The following is a 23,545-nucleotide window of genomic DNA, read 5'->3' as shown; positions in this document are numbered from 1 at the left end:
GGGAAATCCGAGCTTAAAGGGGGTTCCTCTGTTTAGGATCATCATCGAATAGTCAGACGGGAGAGCAGTTACAAAGAGGAGTGTCAATCTATGAATGATCACTGCGTAATGCTTAAATTCCCCTGTGGTGGCGCTGTAGGGAAATTTGACACTTACTGCCAGGTTCCCCTAGAGATTACAGCTGATCGCTGGGGATCAATTTCTCATATGGCTTATTGTCAAGAGATCTCTAACAAGTAGGGAATGTCCAAAGCGGACTACAATAAAATGGGTATCTGGGATGAACAACTAGGCAAAGAACTGAGTTCAGGAATCAAGCTGCTGAGGGTGACCTTCTGATATTAGCAAATGAACTGCAATAAAAGTTTGGATTTACATGGCCATATATACAACCCTAAAGCATTACAAGGCTCTGACTAGACCCAATGGGAATTTGCGTGTTCAATAGTCACCTGTGATCCTCCAGAGCCAATATAGAAAGGAATCCTACTCTGTAAGGTCGATAGGGCATATGGAAGAGGATGGCCGAGTCAGACAACCCGGCAACTTTGAATAAGGCTCTCAACCCTCAAATCCAGTTCATGAAGGAAAATTATTTTATTCATTCATATATTAACCCTGTAGATTTAGATTTAAAATAGGATGGAAATAATAAAACCCATCCCCCCCCTAGAAGCGGTAGGGGGAGATGCAACCTTCTCATCAGCAAAGCTCTTGTGTCTTATCTCTTGTCCTTGGTGGAAACATCTACGGGACTCACCGCTTTCACTCTGTCAACAATACGGCACAGATAAATAATTACAAGATTGGATTATAGGCCAAATTGACTCCGCATAGTGATACCAAGATCACAAAGCACTAGTTACATACGACCCCACCAGTGGTTGGTTAATCCCTGAAGGACACGTGGTACATCAACCAATGATGAGGATTACCAGGAGGTGTCTTATCCTCCCCATCTTTTGCAAGAAGTCTTCTCAATGAGATCCAGGTACTGATAAAATAAAAGCTGCGCGAGTCCTAACACAGTGCAACACAACATGCACACAATTCCCAAGATCTGTGGTTTGTTCAACTTAACATGCATCATCCGAATTTCATACAAGATGTGGAAAAGAACTCAAGATCTTCCAAAAGACACCATATCGTATGGTCAGAACTTGACTCTTAAGGTGGCACATAGTAATAGACTGTGTAAATATTGCTTTATGACCAGGATTCCACCTTAACAAGAGCCCCGCTTCCAATAGGGTATGCCGCCTTCTCTTCTGGAGGGGTCATCGTGAATGGTCCATAAGGACAGTATCTACTAGATATAAAACCTCGCTCCTTCCTCTGTAGCATAGCGATGACCTCAATGCCTGCATTGTGGGGTGATGCTGTATAGCATAATATGGACCTGTTAGACCGCCTTAAGGATAGATGGGGGCACCATGACAATAGGCATATCTCATACGGCACAATAATTTTATACCCATAAAATCATACTTAGTACCCCAGGATTAAGTCAGATTAGGGTACTGGTAAATGTATACAGAATACAGATCAGAGGCTTTCCTGGTTCATCCCATAGAGTAATTCTACCCAATAGTCCAATGTTCCTGTACCCTCATTGCCCAGTCTCTCTCTCTTATCGTCCATACATGCCAAAGACCAAAAAGCTGAAGAATACAGTGACCCCCACCAAGGAGACAGTGGCAGGAGCCGTGAAAAACTGACGGTAATTGATCCGGAAATACCAGATCAGTGCCAACATGACCACAAAGACTGGGATCATCAGGTTCCCGATGGGTGGTGTGAGGCCAGCATGCTCCTGGGAAGTTCCTCCTGATTCAGGTCCTACAGGGGAGGAGGAGACGGTGGCCTGAGAGCGGTGGCAGTGGATGACACAGTTGTCTGTGATATGGAGGGAGCGCAGGGTCTGGGTGGAGTCATGAAGAAGCTGTCCCTGGAAGATGAGCTTCATCTGCGGCTCCTGACCGGGGAAGTATTTACTGATAAAAGAATAAGAAGGACAAGTGAGATAAAGGAGAGACAACCTGGAACCATGGGAGGTTCTAATAATTCACAGATAATATACAGAGCTAGTCAGAATAGAGTTCCCCTAAATTACAACTGCCCCCTCCCCTCTAGTAGTAAAACATGTACCTATTTATCTCCTCTCTACTTCACCAATCATTAGCGTGGAACCCTCTCACACACACTCTCATAGTAGCCACAGCAAGTCTCTGCCCTTACACTTCTCCAGTAATCACAGTGGTTCCTCCCTACTTCCCAAGTAGTCATAGCAGTCCCCTCTTACTTCCCTATTAGTCATAGCAGTCCCCTCTTACTTCCCTATTAGTCATAGCAGTCCCCTCTTACTTCCCTATTAGTCATAGCAGTCCCCTCTTACTTCCCAAATAGTCATAACAATCCTCTTACTTCCCAAGTAGTCATAGCAGTCCCCTCTTACTTTCCAGGTAGTCATAGCAGTCCCCTCTTACTTTCCAAGTAGTCATAGCAGTCCCCTCTTACTTTCCAAGTAGTCATAGCAGTCCCCTCTTACTTTCCAAGTAGTCATAGCAGTCCCCTCTTACTTCCCAAGTAGTCATAGCAGTCCCCTCTTACTTTCCAAGTAGTCATAGCTGTCCCCTCTTACTTCCCTATTAGTCATAGCAGTCCCCTCTTACTTCCCTATTAGTCATAGCAGTCCCCTCTTACTTTCCAAGTAGTCATAGCAGTCCCCTCTTACTTCCCTATTAGTCATAGCAGTCCCCTCTTACTTTCCAAGTAGTCATAGCTGTCCCCTCTTACTTCCCTATTAGTCATAGCAGTCCCCTCTTACTTCCCAAATAGTCATAGCAATCCTCTTACTTCCCAAGTAGTCATAGCAGTCCCCTTACTTCCCAAGTAGTCATAGCAGTCCCCTCTTACTTTCCAAGTAGTCATAGCTGTCCCCTCTTACTTTCCAAGTAGTCATAGCTGTCCCCTCTTACTTTCCAAGTAGTCATAGCTGTCCCCTCTTACTTTCCAAGTAGTCATAGCTGTCCCCTCTTACTTCCCAAGTAGTCATAGCAATCCCTCCTACTTCCCAGGGTAGTCATAGCAATCCCTCCTACTTCCGTGGGTAGTCATAGCAATCCCTCCTACTTCCCAGGGTAGTCATAGCAATCCCTCCTACTTCCCAGGGTAGTCATAGCAACCCCCTCCCCCATTTCCCCGGGTAGAGTAGTTACAGCAATGTTTTCTCTTTACTTTCCCCAGTAGTCCCAGAGGTGCCTCCCATATTTCCCCTGCAGGACTTCCACCAGCCCACCACCTCCTCCCAGTAGTCACAGAAAGGAATCTCCTAACTCCCACACGCTCCTGTGACCCGCCCTCTGTTAACAGGAAGCTGCATACAATCAGCAGCTAACAGCTCATTTCTAGCCACATTGGCCACCTGACTCCTGGGATTTAACCTTTGTCATCTGGTAAAGACACTAAACTATTATATAACACCGACCTCACACCTCTCCATTCAGAGGCTTTACAAAACATCTTCTGGTCCATCAACATTCTTCAGGGAATGAGGCGGGAAAACTCACAACACTACACCGATATACAGTAACATCACCTGCATGGTCTTACAACACATACAGCTCAGCTACATTCATCACCAAGCATAGAAGAGAACGTAGGAGGATCTCTGTCCAACGTCTTTACAAAGCAGTAAGTAACAAGGTGACTGCACAAGACTTATGAGCTAGAGCCATGGCTCTCTAGCAGTTGCAAAACTACAACTCCCAGCATGCCCTGCCAGCTGTAAGAACAGGCTGGGAGTTGTGGTTTTGTAACAGCTGGACGACCACAGCTGGGAGACCACTGAGCTCGAGCGTGCTTTATGAACCAGACAACGCCTGCTCACCTTTTCAATGTCCCAATGGTGTCATCCGGCCTCACCAAAGCCAGTTCTTCGGTTTCATTCAGGAACTTGAGCCGAACCGTGATCATTCCTTCTTCTGGTTGGGTCTGTTCCGGGACAGTGCCAGCTTTCTTCCTCCATTCATGATCTCTGCCTATACTCTGTTGCCGGAGGCCATTATCCTGCTCTTTACCTTCCTCTTCTACACCCGGAGAACTATCCTGATCGGCGGCATCTCCTGCCCCGAGCGCTTCCTCCTCCTCACCCGCAGGGGGCACTGGCTGACTACGTTTAGGTGCTCCTTGGATATCCAGCATCTGATCAAGGGTGGCATTCTCTGTGTCTGTATCTTGCTCACCTCCTTGGGCTGGTTCCCCTTCTTCTGGTTTCTCTACTTGAGGCTCCACAGTCCTTGGTGGTTCTGGACTGGGGGGTACTGGGTTACTGTGCCCTAGAAGAGGTTCTCTACGTCCAACGGGTATCAGGCTGCCCAGAAGAGGATCGTGACCTTCGGCTACATAAGTTGACAGCCATGCCAGAATTAGTGCTAGGAGTAATATAAAAATGCCTACTACAACAGTCACCTCATCGCCGAGTCCCTCTATCATGGCAGGCGGGGGCGACTCCATGCCCATGTCCTATGGGGGAAGAGAGAAAATTATAATCTACATGAGGCATCACCAAAGTGCTCGCTACCCTAAATTTGGTCACTTCATTAAAGAGGCTCTGTCACCAGATTTTGCAGCCCCTATCTGCTATTGCACCAGATAGGCGCTGCAATGTAGATTACAGTAACGTTTTTATTTTTAAAAAACGAGCATTTTTGGCCAAGTTATGACCATTTTTGTATTTATGCAAATGAGGCTTGCAAAAGTACAACTGGGCGTGTATTATGTGCGTACATCGGGGCGTGTTTACTACTTTTACTAGCTGGGCGTTGTGTATAGAAGTATCATCCACTTCTCTTCACAACGCCCAGCTTCTGGCAGTGCAGATCTGTGACGTCACTCACAGGTCCTGCATCGTGTCGGCACCAGAGGCTACAGATGATTCTGCAGCAGCATCGGCGTTTGCAGGTAAGTCGATGTAGCTACTTACCTGCAAACACTGATGCTGCTGCAGAATCAACTGTAGCCTCTGGTGCCGACACGATGCAGGACCTGTGAGTGACGTCACAGCGTGATCTGCCAGAAGCTGGGCGTTCTGAAGAGAAGTGGATGATACTTCTATACACAACGCCCAGCTAGTAAAAGTAGTAAACACGCCCCGATGTACGCACATAATACACGCCCAGTTGTACTTTTACTTTTCAACACGCCCAGTTGTACTTTTGCAAGCCTCATTTGCATAAATACAAAAATGGCCATAACTTGGCCAAAAATGCTCGTTTTTTAAAAATAAAAACGTTACTGTAATCTACATTGCAGCGCCTATCTGCTGCAATAGTAGATAGGGGCTGCAAAATCTGGTGACAGAGCCTCTTTAAGCTGGATTCTAAGCCTAAACCTCTCCTCTCTATAGGTGCCGCAATCACCTGTGGTACCAGGGTCGTCAGGTCTCCTTCACATCTCGATAAATGTGTCCATAGGGCTCCATTAGTAGTTTTGGGCTGGTATACATCGATAGACCTTTTTTCATGGAATGGAATACGTAGTAGACTACGCTACCCCATCCTGAGGGATCCCACAAAATAATATAAACCACGCGGTATACTTTTATTTTTCTACATGGAAGCCAATGGGCGAAGGATGCCACTATATGGCGTCTATCACAGGTATATGTTAAACGTATACGATGGAATGCTACCGACATTACTGCTCATATATGGACAGTGATGTCAGGAGCTTACCAATGACGGAGACTCCGGGCCGAGCGCTTCCGGTTGGGGACTCTCCTGACATCACTGTCCAAATATGAAGAGTGACGTCAGGCGCTATCCCGGGCACCGCGCTTCAGGTAGCGCTCTGCCTAGGGAGTACGAATGAGGTATCTTACTGTATGACTATGCAGCAGAATACGTTGCAGCCTTCCATCTGAGGTTTACCCCCGACAGCGGACAAAGACCTATGCCTTACACCGACACATTGCAGCAAACCGTCAGGACAGATGTTAGATTTCTGCTGCCGATGTATGTAGCTTGCAGTTCATCTAGAATGCAAACCATTACATGTTTCTGGCCTTTGGCAATGCAATCTAGAATGGTTTAGTTCACTGACTGGAAGCAGAGATCTTGATAATGGTAAGGAATTGAAACACAAAGTATATTAGAAAGCTGCAGAACTTTCCATTACACAATGATTCAGCTTTACGGACATAAAACTGAAACACGCCTTTACGCTCCGTGGTCATACACAATACACGAGACGAGAAGATCATGGAGTCAGCGGTTTATGGACGCGTTCTCCGTATCTGGACGCTATCAACGTAAATCAGAGCTAGTACCGATACATTGTGTGACTGCGGCGGCAAACAAAGCGATCCCAACCGATGGATATCACATCCCAGACGATTTAACGTCTCAACGTACGTCAGTGATCTGTAACTGGTGGCCGTCCAGCTCTTGTGAAACTACAACTCTCAGCATGTGGCGGTCAGAGAATGCTGGGAGTACGTTCATTGAGAATACATCTACCACATACGATGGAAACCAAGAATCGGGGTGATCTATGCGAATAACCTAAAGACAGTTTTACGATTGTCGATCAAACGTCGTTGCTCGCATCTTTTTTGCGGACATAAAAAGCATTCATGTCGGCAGGACGTCCACGCGTGATCGTCGCTACGTGCAAGTAAACAAACTTCCTATCTCGTTGATCGGCACTCATTACGGGCACGCGTAAAAGGACCCTTACATGTGACATTATTACGCTACAACGGAGGCGATGTTTGCCGTCATGGCGGCAATAACCATTCTACAAAAAACGTGCCCAATAAACGTTGCGACCGATAAAACACATTTCTATTGGTCGCTTCTTGGACCATAGCTGAACACTTATGTGCCATATGTCCCCTATAAAGGCGGTTAGTGCACTGGGCCTCCCCTATACACTATGGCAGCCCTGTATACATGTATCACTGCAGGGAAGGTACACAGCGTCCTGTTTACTAGAAACCAGCAAAGCCTTGTAGTCACCCGTACGCAGCCGACAACAAGCTGACGTCAGACAGTGAAGCAAGAAATGACGTCACTCACCGCCGGCCACCGCTAGGGTCCTGACAGTCCCAATCCAGACCACCCGACACAGGAAGGCGTGGCGTCAGCTAGGCTGCGACCGGGGAGGCGTGTCCGCGTGACGTCATCCGAGCGAGACGGAAGTTATACAACGCTGCAGTGGGGTCATGTGACCAACCAGGGCGGGGCTGAACTGTGGCTGTCAATCAATGCCTCAGCCGTTTAGAAGTTTGTTATGGTGAATGAATAATGGACGCGGATTTGCTGTTCGCTATACAGCTGCAGGAGGAGTATGACCGGGAGGAGGCCGGGGAGAGTCGCCCGGGTCAGGGCTCTAATGCCGGGTATAGCGCTGCACAGAAGCCGTCCAGCAGTCATGTAACCGTCGCTCACCCCCCGCTACGGGCAGTGGTGGACCCGTCCTGGGAGCTGCTGGACCCCAGTCCTAATATCCATGAACTATTCCTACAGTTTAATGAGATGTTCTTCTGGGGGAAGCTGGTCGGGGTGGAGGTGAAGTGGAGCCACAGGATGACGCTGTAAGATCTGTGAACACTACATCTCCCTGAATGCAATGCAGCCGTATGTCACCTTATATAGTAGAAGTTTTTATACTATCAGGAGACAGAAATCTATATAGGCCCCCTTAACCCCGTACTGGCCGTGCCTCAGGATAATGCGATCTGTCTGTTTTCTTTCTTTCCAGATGTGCCGGAGTCTGTTCTTATGAAGGACGAGGAGGATTGTGCTCGATACGTCTCAGTAAACCTCTCCTGACGCTGCGACCAAGGAAAGATCTGGTAGAAGTAAGTGTCGCTGCGCAGTGGTCGCCATCTTCTAGTCATAGTAAATGACATCTAGTGATTTGCTGGGCAACCAGGGGGCAGCTGGGGTTGACCCAGGGGGCAGCTGGGGTTGACAGTCACACTCCGAGACCGGCATGATACTCTTCAGGCGTCGTACGGTTGCCAGAGCAACCGTGCCACCCAGCGTGCAGGGGAGAATAACTGTACTGGCACTTTAAAACGGGGCTGTCACCAGACTATGCCGCCATTATACAGGACGGATCCGCTTTTTTACGCAATATTTTTGTCAGCGTTAATGTAAGTTAGAACGTAAGGACTATAAGGGAACGGGGGGACTGGCCATTAATGATAAAGCAACCCTCCGGTCTCAGGACAAAATTGATAAATAAGGAGTAATATCCGGTGCCCTCCTGTTGTGCCCCCCCCTGCCGGGGATCTGCCGTTTTAGTGTCCCCTTTGTGTTGTCTCAAAATGGCCACAGAGCTTCATAGGAATCTAAGACACTCCCTCTGTGCATGGATTGGATGGAACTGCTCAGGTGAGCATCTCCGGCCTATCCGAGAACAGTGGGAGTGTCTCAGACTCGTAGTCTAAGAAGTGCTGCAGCTGTTTTTGGACAGCCCAGAGGGGACCCTTAAATGACGGATACATGGCAGAGGGGCACAACTGGTGGGCAAGTAATATAACGCCATATACACCATCATATTTAAAATGTTGTCCGAGGGTGTGAACTTCTCAGAAGGGCTGTGATCCTGGAAGATATAAAAGCTTTGAGTGAACAATCTAATAGTCCAGAACGTCTGCTAATCTGGCACTTCCCATTTCTGAGGGGACAGAACAATAATATTTAGTAACAAGTTTAACCCCTTAGTGACCACTAATACGTGTTTTAACGTGATTCACTACTGGGCTTTAGGCTAGGCCAGACATGGGCAAACTACGGCCCGCGGGCCACATACGGCCCGTTAGGCTTTTTAATCCGGCCCGCCGAACTTGTCCAAATCATAGTAAAAACCTCCTTTTTTTTCCCCTTTCCCTGCAATGCCCACGTTTTCCCAATAGATGGCGCACTCAAAACACATTGACCGTTGTCCTTAACGCCGAAGGACGGATATATCCGTCCTCAGCAGCTGCTAGTTCGCGCAGGAGGACGGATATATCCGTCCTGTGATGGCGCGGGTACTGCCAGTGTACCCACGCGATCAGCGGCAGGAGCACGGCTGTTATACACAGCCTGGCTCCTGCTGCAACTGCCGGAATCGAAGCGCGCTCCGATTCCGGCAGTTTAACCCATTAAATGCCGCTGTCAATAGTGACAGCGGCATCTAATGTGTTTGACAGAGGGAGGGAGCTCCCTCTGTCACCCGATCGCCGCCCCCGCAAACAAATCGCGGGTCGCCGTCGGGTTTCCATGACAGCCGGGGGTCTAACAAAGACCCCCAGGTCTGTCTTCCGCAACTGCCTGTTTGGCGATGCCGGAGGCATGACCTAATAGGTTGCCTGTCAGTTTTACACTGACAGGCAATAATGCTTTGGTATACTAAGTATACCAAAGCATTATATATGCGATCAGCACATCGCATAGTGAAGTCCCCTGGTGGGACTTAAAAAAAAAATGTCAATCAGTTAAATAAAGTTTGTTGAAAAAAAATAAAATAATTACAGTCAAAATCAAATAAAACTACTTTTTTTGCCCAAAAAGTGGTTTTATTCAGTAAGTGTCAAAACAAATAACACATACACATATATGGTATCCCCGCGATCATAACAACTTGACCAATAAAATGAACACATTAATGAAACCGCCGGATGTACGGCGTCCAAAAAACCCACAAAAAACAACGGCAAAATTCTCTCTTTTCTCCCATTCCCCCCATAAAAAATAAAATAAAAGTTTATCTATAAGTCCTATGTACCCCAAAATAGTACTAATGAAAACTACGCATTGGCCCGCAAAAATCAAGCCCACATACGGTCACATCGACGAAAAATAAAAAAATTACGGCTCTTGGAATGCGGCGATGCAAAAACAAGTAATTTTTTTCTAAAAGGGTTTTTATTGTGCAAACATAGGAAAACATATAAAACCTTTACATATTTGGTATCCTCGTAATCGTGCCGACCCATAGAATAAAGGTAACATGTTATTTACGCTGCATAGTAAACGGCGTAAATTTATAACGTGAAAATTAATGCTGGAATAGCTGCTTATTTTCAATTCTCTCCTAAAATAAAGTTAATAAAAGTTAATCAATATGTTATAAGCATCTAAAAATGGTGCAATTACAAAATACAACTCGTCCCGCAAAAAACAAGCCCTTATACGGCTATGTCGACGGAATAAAAAAAGAGTTACGACTCTTGGAATGCGACCGTGAAAAAACAAAAAATAATCCTTGGTCATTAACGTGCAAAATGGCCCGGTCATTAAGGGGTTAATGTGGCGCGTATTTCTCTTTATTTCACTTTAATTTTCACTTCGTTTCACGTCACCGTTAAGCCCTTCGGTTTTCAAAGAGTACAATATCAGCCGTCACTTTGCCACGAAGCATGCAAACTATGCTAGCAAGCAGTCAACACAAGAACGGGCGGCTACTGCTCAGAGGTTGGCAGCTAATTTACAGAGTCAACAGAACTTTTTTCTTGATAAATCACAGTGCGTATGTTATTTTAATCTATTTACATTTCCTCCTCCCAGTATCTGCGAAATAGTATGTAAATGCCATATCTTGCATATTCCTTGAGACAAATTTATTAACTGATAAGGGCTATTTTTCACATTTGAAAGACAGTTAATAAATTGGGTTGTAGTGTTCTTACTGTGCTATGAGGTTTGCACACACTACATTTAATGCTTTAGTATATCCGGCCCAAACACTCCCTCCAAATGCTCCTGGCCCGGCCCCTCTGTCAAATTTTAGAACCCATTGTGGCCCGCGAGTCAAAAAGTTTGCCCACCCCTGGGCTAGGCTGACGCCTTTTCACGTCAGCCTAGTCTAAGTCCTGCACGGGTCTCCCGTGCAGGCAGGAGCCGGGGCTCTGCTGTCTGATGACAGCTGAGCTCCTGCTCCAACGCCCGCGATCGAAGTTTACTTCGATCGCGGCCGTTTAACCCGTTAAATGCCGCCGTCAATAGCGACCGCGGCATTTAACTTTGTTTACAGAGGGAGTGCGCTCCCTCTGTCACCCATCGGCGGCCCGCGAATGAAATCGCGGGTCTCCGATGGGGTGTCATGGCAGCCGGGGGACTGATAAAAGCCCCCAGGTCTGCCCTGGACATATGCCTGTTAGGACGCGCCGGAGGCACGTCCTAACAGATTGCCTGTCAGATTTACACTGACAGGCAATAATGCTCTGGTATATGAAGTATACCAGAGCATTATAGCAGCGATCGGAATATCGCACAGTAAAGTCCCCTAGTGGGACTAATAAAAGAAGTAATCAAAGTGAAATAAAGATTATTAATAAAAAGTACAGTAAAAAAATAAATCCATTTTTTTCCATAAAAAGTGGTTTTATTTAGTAAAAGTGTAAAAAATAAAAAAAAGTACACATATGTGGTATCGCCGCGACCGTAATGACTCCATTCATAAAGTTAATATGTAATTCAAACCGCAAAGTGAACACCGTAAAAAAAAAACGCCAAAAACTATGGCGAAATTGCAATTTTTTTCCATTGCCCCCCAAAAAAGTCATAATAAAAATGAATCAATAAGTCCCATGTACCCCAAAACAGTACCATTCAAAACTACGTCTTGTCCCGCAGAAAACAAGCCCAAAAAATCACTACATTGATGGAAAAATAAAAAAATTACGGCTCTTGGAAAGCGACGATGCAAAAACAAATAATTTTAGTACAAAAGTGTTTTTATTGTGCAAAAGTCGTAAAACATAAAAAAACCTCTACATATGTGGTATCGCCGTAATCGTACCGACCCATAGAATAAAGGTAACATGTTATTTACGTCGCATAGTGAACGGCGTCAATTTAAAAACGCATAGAACAATGGCGGAATTTCAGGTTTTTTTTATAATCCCCCCCAAAAAGGTTAATAAAAGTTAATATAAAAATTATATGTACCCAAAAATGGTGCCATTAAAAAGCACAACTAATCCCGCAAAAAACAAGTCCTCATACAGCTATGTAGACGAAAAAATAAAAACGTTATAGCTCTTTGAATGCGACTATAGAAAAATGAATAAAATAGCTTGGTCATTAAGGCCTAAAATGGGCTGGTCACTAAGGGGTTAATGTTGATGATTTTGTTTGCTGTTTCCTTTTCGCAGACACTTCTCCATGAGATGATTCACGCTCTGCTGTTTGTCACCGACAACAATAAAGATCACGACGGTCACGGGCCGGAGTTCCACAAACACATGAATCGTATAAACGGCGTCACCGGAGCTAAGATATCGGTAAGTGTATCAGAACATGAGGTGTAGGTGGGAGTCACGATAGACTGGCGCAGGTACCTGCCACATCTATACCCTCAGAAGATCTATGGGGGTCTATCTATCTATCTATCTATCTATCTATCTATCTATCTCCTATCTATCTATCTCCTATCTATCTATCTATCTGTCTATCTATCTATCTATCTATCTATCTATCTATCTCCTATCTATCTATCTATCTATCTCACATCTATCTATCGACACTACAGCATGTTGATTGGCGCTCGTTTGCTCCACGGAGTAAAGATCGAAATGTGTGGGAACATCCCATCGTTAATACAATCATTCCACATCTTGCAGGCGGTGCGTCCCCAGTTTAGAGATACGTTGCCGACCGTTTTTTTGGCCAGCGTAAAAGATCTGATCAACCAGTCGCTCGTTTGTCAGCTGATCGCTGTCCTGTTTATGATCGGGAACAAGCGTTCGTATGTAATATACAGCTGACATCCCGCTGCAACAGCGGCGATCACAGTTCTTTCCGATCGCCGCCGTTTAACCCCTCAAATGTCACTGTCAATAGTGACAGTGGCATGTGAGTGATTGACACAGAGGGAGGGGGCTCCATCTGTACCCCGTTGGCCCCCTGCGAAAAATCACGGGGTGCTGATGGTTGCAATGGCAGCCAGGAAGCCTAGGAACGGCTCCTGGCTGTCGGGTACGGGAGCCTATTAGGTCCTGCCCAAGGCAGGATGTAATAGGCTCAACTGTCAGTTGTAAAGTGACAGTTACAATACACTGCACTATATCAGTACATACAGAAGTAGTGCAGTGTATTGTGCAGGGGATCAGAATGTCAGATCTTCCAGTCCCCTAGTATGTGTAAAATAAAAAGTGAAAAAAAAAAAAAGTTTTAGGTAAATAAATAAAAGTTTTACGTAATAAAAACAATAATCGCCTTGTTTCCCTGATCAAGCCCTTTATAATTAGAAAAAAAATACAAAAACTAGACATAATAGGTATCGCCGCGTTCGTATCGGCCTGACCTGTAAAAATATCATATTATTTATCCCGCACGGTGAACACCGTAAAAAACTACAATAAAAACAATGGCAGAATTTCCTTTTTTGGTCACGTTGATTCCAAAAAAATTGAATAAAAAGTGATCAAAAAGTTGCGCGTAGCCAAACATGGTACCAATAAAAACGACAGTGTGTCACGCAAAAAACAAGCCCTCACAAAGCTCCGTCAACAAAAAAATAACAAAGTTATGGCTCTCAGGAGATGGTGACACTAAAACATTTTATTTAGAAAAAAAGTGTTTTTATTGTGTAAAAGTAGTGAAATATAGAACGATATAAATTTGGTATTGTCATAATCGTATCGAACCGCAGAATAAAGTAAACATGTTGTTTATACTGCACAGAGAACGCCGGTAAAAATTGATTAAAAAAAAAGGGAATTTCAGTTTTTTTGGTCTCCTCACCTCACAAAAAATGGAACAAAAACTGATCAAATTATCGCATGTACCCCAAAATGATACTAATAAAAACGACAGCTCGTCCCATGACAATCAAGCGCTCACACAGCTCGTCAACGGAAAAATAAAAAGTTATGACTTTCGGAACGCAATAATGCAAAACGACGGCCCAGACTAATTTATGTGTGCAGCAGTTCTTCACCTAAAACCCCACGTCATCATTTGCAGCCCCCACTGGTAGACCCTGTAAATGCAGCGGAAACTTGCATTTTGGGGTCTGTGCTACATATGGGGCTAGTGAAGAAGTCAAAGATTAGGCAACACTGGAGTGCAGATATTTTGTACAATACCACGGACACCCTTTAGAAGTGCGACTCCTGCACCCAATAATCCGGCCTGTGCATGAAGGATTGGTTCAAAGCGTACGTCGCTATCCAGGGATCATAATTGTATTATTCATTCACCCCATTATTACATCAGCCTATTATGACCTGATGTACTCCGCACAGATTACATATACCCTGATGTACTCCGCGCATCTTACATATACCCTGATGTACTCCGCACATATTGCATATACCCTGATGTACTCCGCACAGCTTACATATACCCTGATGTACTCCTCACAGCTTACATATACCCTGATGTACTCCACATAGCTTACATATACCCTGATGTACTCTGCCCAGCTTACATATACCCTGATGTACTCCGCCCAGCTTACATATACACTGATGTACTCCGCCCAGCTTACATATACCCTGATGTACTCCACCCAGCTTACATATACCCTGATGTACTCCGCACAGATTACATATACCCTGATGTACTCCGCACAGCTTACATATACCCTGATGTACTCCGCGCATCTTACATATACCCTGATGTACTCCGCCCAGCTTACATATACCCTGATGTACTCCACCCAGCTTACATATACCCTGATGTACTCCGCACATATTACATATACCCTGATGTACTCCGCGCATCTTACATATACCCTGATGTACTCCGCCCAGCTTACATATACCCTGATGTACTCCGCACAGCTTACATATAACTTGATGTACTCCTCACATATTACATATACCCTGATGTACTCCGCACAGTTTACATATACCCTGATGTACTCCTCACAGCTTACATATACCCTGATGTACTCCGCACAGCTTACATATACCCTGATGTACTCCGCATAGCTTACATATAACCTGATGTACTCCGCATAGCTTACATATACCCTGATGTACTCCTCACATATTACATATACCCTGATGTACTCCTCACATATTACATATACCCTGATGTACTCCTCACAGCTTACATATACCCTGATGTACTCCTCACATATTACATATACCCTGATGTACTCCTCACATATTACATATACCCTGATGTACTCCGCATAGCTTACATATAACCTGATGTACTCCGCATAGCTTACATATACCCTGATGTACTCCGCACAGCTTACATATACCCTGATGTACTCCTCACAGCTTACATATACCCTGATGTACTCCGCACAGATTACATATACCCTGATGTACTCCGCACAGATTACATATACCCTGATGTACTCCGCACAGCTTACATATACCCTGATGTACTCCGCACAGCTTACATATACCCTGATGTACTCCGCACAGCTTACATATACCCTGATGTACTCCTCACAGTTTACATATACCCTGATGTACTCCGCCCAGCTTACATATACCCCGATGTACTCTGCCCAGCTTACATATACCCCGATGTACTCCGCATAGCTTACATATACCCCGATGTAATCCGCCCAGCTTACATATACCCTGATGTAATCCGCCCAGCTTACATATACCCCGATGTAATCCGCCCAGCTTACATATACCCCGATGTACTCCGCACAGCTTACATATACCCCGATGCACTCCTCACGGCTTACATATACCCCGATGTACTCCTCACAGATTACATGTACCCCGATGTACTCCGCCCAGATTACATGTACCCCCATGTGCTCCGCCCAGTTTACATGTACCCCCATGTGCTCCGCCCAGTTTACATGTACCCCCATGTGCTCCGCCCAGTTTACATGTACCCCCATGTGCTCCGCCCAGTTTACATGTACCCCCATGTGCTCCGCCCAGTTTACATGTACCCCCATGTGCTCCGCCCAGTTTACATGTACCCCCATGTGCTCCGCCCAGTTTACATGTACCCCCATGTGCTCCGCCCAGTTTGTATATGCCCCCATATTATAAACAAATACCAGTAAAACACTAAACAAAACTACTACCAAGCAAAATCTGCGCTCCAAAAGCCAAATGGCGCTCCTTCTGGGCCTGGCAGTGTGCCCAAACAGCGGTTTATGACCACATATGGGGTATTACTGTATTCTTGAGAACCGCTTAACAATTTATGGGGTGTATGTCTCCAGTGGTACAAGCTGGGCCCAACGCATTGGGCACTGAAATAGCATATCTGTGGAAAATGGCAATTTTCAATCTGCAACATCCACTGTGCACTAATTTCTGCAAAACCTTTGGGGTCAAAGTGCTCACTACACTTCTAGATGAATTCCTTGAGGGGTGTAGTTTCCCATCTGGGGTCACTTCTCTGGGGTTTTCACTGTACTGGTACCTCAGCGCAATGCAACATGGCGTCAAAAACAAATTTTGTAAAATCTCCACTCCAAAAAACGAAATTGCACTTTTTCCGTTTAGACACTTGCCGTATGTCCAAATAGCCGTTTACAACCACATATGGGGTATTTCCGTACTCAGGAGAAGTTGTGTAACACATTTTGGGGTGTCTTTTTTCCTGTATTCCTGGTGGAAATGAAAAATGATGAGCTAAATCTACAAGTTATTGGGAAAAAAATATTTTTTTCATTTTCACAGCCCAATAGTAATAAAATCTATAAAACACCTGAGGGATCAAAATGCTCACTACACCTCTAATTTAATTCTTTGAGGAGTATAGTCTCCAAAATGGGATCAGACGTGGGGAATTTCTACTGTGCTGGTACTTCAGGGACTCTGCAAATGCGACATGGCCCCCAGAAACCAATTCAGCAAAATCTGAGCTGCAAAATACAAATGGCGCTCCTTCCCTTCTGAGCGCTGCCGTTGGTCCAAACAGCAGTTTATTACCACATATGTGGTATTGCCTTAATCAGGAGAAATTGCTTTACAAATGTTGGGGTGCTTTTTCTCCTTTATTCCTTATAAAAATTAGAAAATTCTATGTTTTTTCAGAAAAAAAAAGTCCATTTTCATCTTCACAGACTAATTCCAATAAATTCAGCAAAAAACCTGTGGGGTCAAAATGTCAACTATACCACTAGAAAAATTCCTTAAGTGGTATAGTTTCCAAAATGGGGTCACTTTTGGGGGGTTTCCGCTGTTTTGGTACTTCCAGGGCGTTGCAATACTTTGAGGGGTGCAGTTTTCAAAATGGGGTGATTTATGGGGATTTTCTAATATATAAGTTCCTCAAAGCCACTTCAGAACTGAACTGGTCCCTGTAAAAATAGCCTTTTGAAATTTTCTTAAAAATGTGAGAAATTGCTGCTAAAGTTCTAAGCCTTGTAACGTCCTAGAAAAACAAAAGGATGTTCAAGAAACGCTGCAAACATAAAGTAGACATATGGGGGATGTTAATTGGTAACTATTTTGTGTGGTATTACTATCTGTCTTGCAAGCAGATACATTTAAAATTAGAAAAATCATAATTTCTTAAAATTTTCTATAAATTTTGCTGTTTTTCACTAACCTAAAGTACAATATGTCACGAGAAAACAATCTCATAATCGATTGGATAGGTAAAAGCGTTCCACGTTATTACCACATAAAGTGACACATGTCAGATTTGAAAAAATGGGTCTGGTCCTGGAGGCCAAAATGAGCTTAGTCCTGAAGGGGTTAAAGGGGTTGTCCGGGCACGGGGCGATTTTTCATACTGATGAACTATACACAGGATAGGTCATCAGTAAATGTTTTGTGGGAATCCGACACCCGAACACCACACCAATCAGCTCTTCCGGCTGTCGTCGGGCACCAGATGTTATGCAGTGGCTAGTGTCTGCAGCATATGGATGCATACACTGTATAGTGGCCGTGCTGCAGTACTACAACACTACCCCTATTTACCTGAATAGGAGCAGAGCTGCGGCACGGCCGCTATACTGTGGCCGGAGCCATATGTTTCCGGCACGGACATCCGTTGCCCAGAGCAGCTGATCAGTGCCGGTTCTGGGTGTCAGACACCCACGGATCCCGTGGATAGATCATCAGTATGAAAAACCACCCCAAGCCCAGACAACCCCTCTTAAGGACCATAGCCTTTTGTGAGGTTTTATTTATATCCTTCTCTACGTTTTTCTTGTGATCAGGTTTATCACAGTTTCCACGATGAGGTAGATGAGTACAGAAAACATTGGTGGCAGTGTAATGGACCTTGTCAGCAAAGGCCGCCATATTATGGCTATGTGAAGCGTGCGATGAACCGAGCTCCTTCCAAGCTTGATCCATGGTGGGCCGACCATCAGAGGTCTTGCGGTGGCACGTATACAAAAGTGAAGGAGCCCGAGAAAAAGACTGGTAAAGATAAGAAGAAGGAAGACTCCTCTGAAGTCCAGCCTAGTAATATTCCAGAAATAAAAGGTATTGTGGGATTTATCAGGAAACATGCGCACTTCCCCTTCTATCTAAATGTCTTACCCCAGCCCTCCGCACTTTCTTTTCTTCAGTCCCCTTTACTTTTCAATCGTTCGCTCCTTCTTTCCTTTTCGTTCCCTTCTATTACGTATTCTGCTGCTGTCACTGAATCTCCTCCAGACTGTTTCGTGTAGATGATGTAAGGATTTTACCAACCAGTCCTCTTTGCCTCTCCATGTGGAGGGCTGGAGGCTGCACACTGCCTGTGACATGCATGCTGCTGCACAGAACACAGTCTGTAGTCTCTCCTGTGCCTGAAGCCTGAATCTGTGGCTCTGCACCATCCAGCTCAGTTTGGACTGATCTATGTAACTAGAGCTTTTTATGTGATCTGGTGACATCATGGGAAAGCATATCTACAGAAGCTGGACAATTCTCCTCTATAAAGCATGTATGGGGAGGGGGAACAGGACTAGGCTAGAGGGTGGTGGGTATGATTTCACATTTGTTTTCCTTTAAAGAGTAACTAAACTTTTGAAATGTCAGAGAGAAGTTTTGAGTGGTGGGGCCGGGGTGCAGAAGCGTTCAGCTAAGCGCTCCGCACCTTTATCGGCGCTCCTCGTCAGACTGAAGACCAATTTAAAGACGTTCTATGTGAGCCCGTCAACAGGCTGACGAGGAGCGCCGATCACAGCCAAAGGTGCAGAGTGCTTGCCTGAGTGCTTCTTCCTTTCGTTTCAGCACCCGGACCCCCACCAATCAAAACTTCTGATAAGTTTTGCGAATGTTCATTTACTCTTGAACTTTTCTATTATATTGAGGTGCCATGTTTGTTATATTTATGGATTGAAATGGCCCATGTCATGATCGTATATTATTGTGAGTCTCTATTTTTGATAAATGTCCAGATCTTTAAGATACTCCATCATCATCATCATCATTGTATCTCTTTCTTCCTTTCCATTCCGCAGGAAAACCCGACGGAGGCGATATACGTTCATTTTTCCCATTTAGCGGCATCGGTTACAAACTCGGCGCATCTAGTCAAGTATCCGTCTTGGTGAAGGTCCAGAGCGTCCCCCCATCCTCCAGTAAAGCCTCATCAAACTCTCCTGTAAAGCCAGTTCACACCACTAGTGCTTTGTCCTCTTTCACCAACAAGAGCATGAACCCGAGGCCCAAAGTGTCTGTCGCAAACACCAAAGCTTTCAAAAACGTCAATGGATCCCCAATAAGACTCCCTGTAAAAAGCCAGAACGTTTCCAAACCATCCGGGTCAAAACTTGGTACCCAGAAGAGGCTCTCGTTTGAAGTACCCACCACATCTCGGGTTGCTACTTCTACTTCACAGGGATCAAGCCATCGTGATGAAAGTCAAGACCGACCTCCAAAAAGACCTCGTGTGGACACCAAAACCTCAAATACTAATTTCCCAGGAGGTGACTCCTTTAGGGAAGAACCAGTCATAGTCCTAGATGGATCCTCAACCTCTAACCCCAATAGTCAGAGCAAGACGGTGAACTGCCCGGTATGTGGAGCGAAGGTTGCAGAAGCCAAGATCAATGAACATCTAGACAACTGCTTAAATGGCTAATACAGCGGAGCCCTGTTGCCGCTTATCACGAGGTTGTCCTGTGGTTTCTTCCTGTTTTCTTGACTATCAGGCCGCTCTCGCTTGGATCACTGAGGAACTGGATATCTGGTGGAAATTGGGAAGGATTTTAATGGATGCTTTATTTTTAAAGTTATTGATTTTTTTTAGTGTTCAGAGATCAAAAGCAATTGTGCCAAATTGAAGAAAATAATACGATGACGCTCATCGAGACCGCAATGTTCAGAATTTGCTGAGAGTTTGTCTTTGAGTCGTCGTCCTCTTCAGCTGTTATCTGTTTTGGAAAAACTGGGTGACAACCAATATGGCTGCCATAAAAGCTTCCTTTAGGCTATGTTCACACAGGCGGATACGCTGCGTTAAAGTACACAGAATATCCGCCCTGGAACCTGCAGGGACTTCTGCCCGAAAAACCGCACCAAATTGTGGTGCAGATTTTCGGGCGGAAACCGTGCTAGGAAAAGGTTAATACTGACCACCAGGGCGTTGCGATAGCGACACGTCCGTCTGTTCTGAGTGCCGCACGGCCTCCTGGGATGACGCTGTAGTCCTCGTGACCGCTGCAGTTTTTGATTGGCTGCAGCAGTCACATGGGATAAAAAGGCCGGCCTGGACAGAGGAACGCATCTCTACGGCAACGGCTGGAACCAAGTTTTACATTTTTATTTTTAAACTGCAAAAATGTTGTTCTGAGTTGCCATTTTTGCGGCGGAATTGCAGCTTTTCCACCACAAAAAACATATTTCCTATTTGTTGCGGGTTTTACCTCCCCATTGAGTTTAACGGGGAAAACCCGCAACAAAAAAAAACAGCGATTTCGCAGCATAAATCGACATGTTGCGGATTAAAAAAATGTATGAATGGCGGAAATTTTTAGAGAGCGTGTGGGTGAGATTTGGTGAAATTTCATCCACTCTGCCGCTACTGTGATACGCTGCGGATTTTCCGCAATGAAACTGGTTGGGGTAAATCCGCTGTGTTTATTCTACCTTCGATCATACCATCGATATTCATCACCTACAATGGATGGTGTTGTTTTTTTTTTGCACTTTTATTAATCATTCGTCTTCGGGCAGTTTGAGATTTAGTTACACGGCTGGTGGGTGCAGGACATTCACACTGGGGGTTCTGCTTCATAGTTGCTCATATCTTTTAATATTTGTCCCTTTTTGTTTTAAGAGGATTTGACATGGAAATGTCCTAGTAAAACTACGCATGTGGGTGATCTCACCCCACCCTGACGCTCCGTATTGTAATGGGCACGTCACCGTCAGCTTATGAACCAAATGGGCCTGATATATGGCATAAAGGTGCCAGAGACTGGTCCACGTGATCCTATTCAGCCAGTCAACAAAGAGATGGGGAAATTGATGTGTGTATGAAAAAAACATGTCTGCTTCCTTCTTAAAACCGCACCGCTCTTGTCCATAGGCGATGTCTGGTATTGCAGCACAGTCCTATTCACTTGAATGGTCTCAAGCTGCAATACCAGACATCGCCTATGGACAAGAGAGGCGCTGTAGATCTTTTACCTTTTATATCCAGCTTTACTCTGCTAAATGAGTATTTCTCCAGCCGGTTACAGTTAATGTTTGGTTTTATCTTTTTCTATGTTAAATTATGCAAAATGTTTGTTTTAATATTTAATGTCAACTTTTATAAAGTTTTGTGTGTTAAACAATAAATTGTATGGGAGAGCGCGCGGGTAAGTGGCTTCTTTATAGAACCCTATAATAATGTCGTGGCGGTCCTGTCCGTCTTTGTCTCCGCTCCGTTCAGAACAAGACAAACCCTTTAAAGGAATTGTCCATCAGCTCTCCAGTATAGCTGATGGGTAGGGAAGGGGGTGGGTGGTCCAGACTGTGTGACAACCCCCTCCTCCTGCCTTTTTAATTCCCCCCCCCCCCCCCCCCCCCCGTGTAGCAGTCACCTGTACCGTGCCAATGACAAACCGTCCGCATTACATTTTCGCCACACAGATATTTATTATAACATTATAATATAACATGGCTTCCTGAGTTTCTCCAGGTCACCACACACTACATGGATATAAAAGCTACACAATCTGCGACCATCCCTAATTTCCTTATCATCCTCGGCCGCACAATATAAATGGGCTAATCATGACTCCTGGCTACTAGGACAGAAGAAAAAACAGTTAATCCGTACACTTAACCAGCATAGCCAGGGCATATAGGAGGGCTGAGACACTAGCCACTTGTCGGTGAAAAAGACCGTAGAAACGGATGACCTCAGAGAGTTCAGTGCAAAGAAGGAGAGGCTCTTCTATTTTCCAAAAAAAGAAAGCACGAGTGCTCCCTCACCAACCCATTCTTGATGATCTCTTAAAAACAGACTGGAAGAAACCAGAGAAAAGAGCAGATCCAGGGGCTAGGTTTAAATCTGTCTTTATTAGACCCAATTATATCTCAGGAATGGCAGAATCCTTCTAAAGTGGATTTAGCGGTCAATGAGATCTATTTTTCCTTCTGACCAGTCACTTTTGAAGGATCAAATGGATCGGAAAGTAGATGCTCTCCTTGAAAAATCTTATATAGCCTCCTCCTCTGTCTGTAAAGCCTCCCTGACTTTAGTCTCCGTTGCCAGAACCTTTATGTGGTCTACTTCGCCAACTTACTAAAGACCTCAAAGAAGGGGTCACTAGGGACAAAATTTTACAGTCTATTCCTGAGAAGTTAACCTCCGATTCCTTATGTGATTTACCTATTGATGCCCTTAAATTGGCATCTAAAAACCTAGCCCTCACCAACGCGACTAGGAGAGCACTCTGGCTGAAATAATGGTCGGGGGACAATCCAGTCCAAAAATAACTTTTGCTCTCTCCCATTTCAAGCTGACGGATTGTTTGGGCCGCAACTAAATAAAATTTTAGAATCTCTAACTGAAGATAAGGGTGTCTTTTTTTTCTTCCTCAAGTTAAGAGAACCAAACAGCGTAATTTTCACCCCCAAAGGAGATCTTCCCCCTAAGTTGAGAAGGATCTATAGACCCTTTGTAGGCAAAGAAGATTCCAATCTAAACCAGGATATAGAGATCCTGGTTTCAGGAGGAAGAATGTCAATGATGCCTCCAAAAATCCTCAATTATGATGCCATAACTTTCAAGTTTCTCCAGAGTCCGGGAGAAAACTACTTCAGACTCTTGGGTGCTTTCCTGTGTCCAAAGAGGATATTCTCTGGAATTATCTCCCCTCCTCCAGACAGGCTTCTAATGAAGTCTCCAAAAGAACTAATGGTTCTCCCACCTTTTGCAGGAATTCATCATGAAAGGAGCTCTAGAAGAGGTTCTGGGGGTATATTCAAGGGTGTTTACTGTTCCGGCGCCAGATCACCAGTGGCGGCTTATCATAGACCTTACCTATCTAAACAAATTTCTTCTAAAGAAAAAATTCAAGATGGACTCCATAAAGTCAGTCATCAATATTTTACAGCAAAGGGACTTTCTAGCATTGATCGACCTCAATGATGCATATCTACACATTCCTACTAGTCCAACTCACAGGAAATTTCTGGGACTAGCAGTAAAAAGAGGCAAGG

At 44.8% G+C, this 23,545-nt stretch overlaps 2 protein-coding genes across 5 annotated transcripts; one reads left to right on the top strand and one right to left on the bottom strand.

Moving 5' to 3' along the window:
- Window positions 1-578: 578 nt before the first annotated feature.
- TMUB2 (transmembrane and ubiquitin like domain containing 2) lies at window positions 579-7,188 on the bottom strand. The gene is made up of 3 exons (XM_075846536.1): window positions 7,080-7,188; window positions 3,890-4,524; window positions 579-1,994 (listed from the first exon to the last, which is right to left on the bottom strand). Exons 2-3 carry the CDS (start codon window positions 4,519-4,521, stop codon window positions 1,631-1,633), a joined length of 996 nt encoding a protein of 331 aa, XP_075702651.1. The 5' UTR covers window positions 4,522-4,524; window positions 7,080-7,188; the 3' UTR covers window positions 579-1,630.
- SPRTN (SprT-like N-terminal domain) lies at window positions 7,183-21,679 on the top strand. Of its 4 annotated transcripts, none has more exons than XM_075846534.1 (5): window positions 7,183-7,348; window positions 7,765-7,864; window positions 12,152-12,280; window positions 18,112-18,382; window positions 19,348-21,679. In XM_075846534.1, exons 1-5 carry the CDS (start codon window positions 7,308-7,310, stop codon window positions 19,968-19,970), a joined length of 1,164 nt encoding a protein of 387 aa, XP_075702649.1. In that variant the 5' UTR covers window positions 7,183-7,307; the 3' UTR covers window positions 19,971-21,679. The 4 variants fall into 4 exon arrangements, with proteins under 4 accessions (XP_075702649.1, XP_075702648.1, XP_075702647.1 ...); XM_075846533.1 differs by having other exon boundaries at window positions 7,183-7,402; XM_075846532.1 differs by having other exon boundaries at window positions 7,183-7,597.
- The last annotated feature ends 1,866 nt before the right edge of the window (window positions 21,680-23,545 follow it).

The sequence above is a fragment of the Rhinoderma darwinii genome, chromosome 13 (assembly GCF_050947455.1).
Source record: "Rhinoderma darwinii isolate aRhiDar2 chromosome 13, aRhiDar2.hap1, whole genome shotgun sequence".
NCBI lineage: Eukaryota > Metazoa > Chordata > Amphibia > Anura > Rhinodermatidae > Rhinoderma > Rhinoderma darwinii.
The sequence above is the reverse complement of the archived record's forward strand: the minus strand, read 5'-3'. Positions and strand labels throughout refer to the sequence as shown.

Excerpts from the sequence above, each read along its gene's own strand:
- TMUB2 (XM_075846536.1), bottom strand. The coding sequence starts at position 4,521 with ATGGGCATGGAGTCGCCCCCGCCTGCCATGATAGAGGGACTCGGCGAT. Across the intron at positions 1,995-3,889 it reads ACCATTGGGACATTGAAAAG|TAAATACTTCCCCGGTCAGG; the intron begins GTGAGCAGGCGT and ends TTCTTTTATCAG.
- SPRTN (XM_075846532.1), top strand. The coding sequence starts at position 7,308 with ATGGACGCGGATTTGCTGTTCGCTATACAGCTGCAGGAGGAGTATGAC. Across the intron at positions 7,598-7,764 it reads TGGAGCCACAGGATGACGCT|ATGTGCCGGAGTCTGTTCTT; the intron begins GTAAGATCTGTG and ends CTTTCTTTCCAG. Across the intron at positions 12,281-18,111 it reads TCACCGGAGCTAAGATATCG|GTTTATCACAGTTTCCACGA; the intron begins GTAAGTGTATCA and ends TCTTGTGATCAG.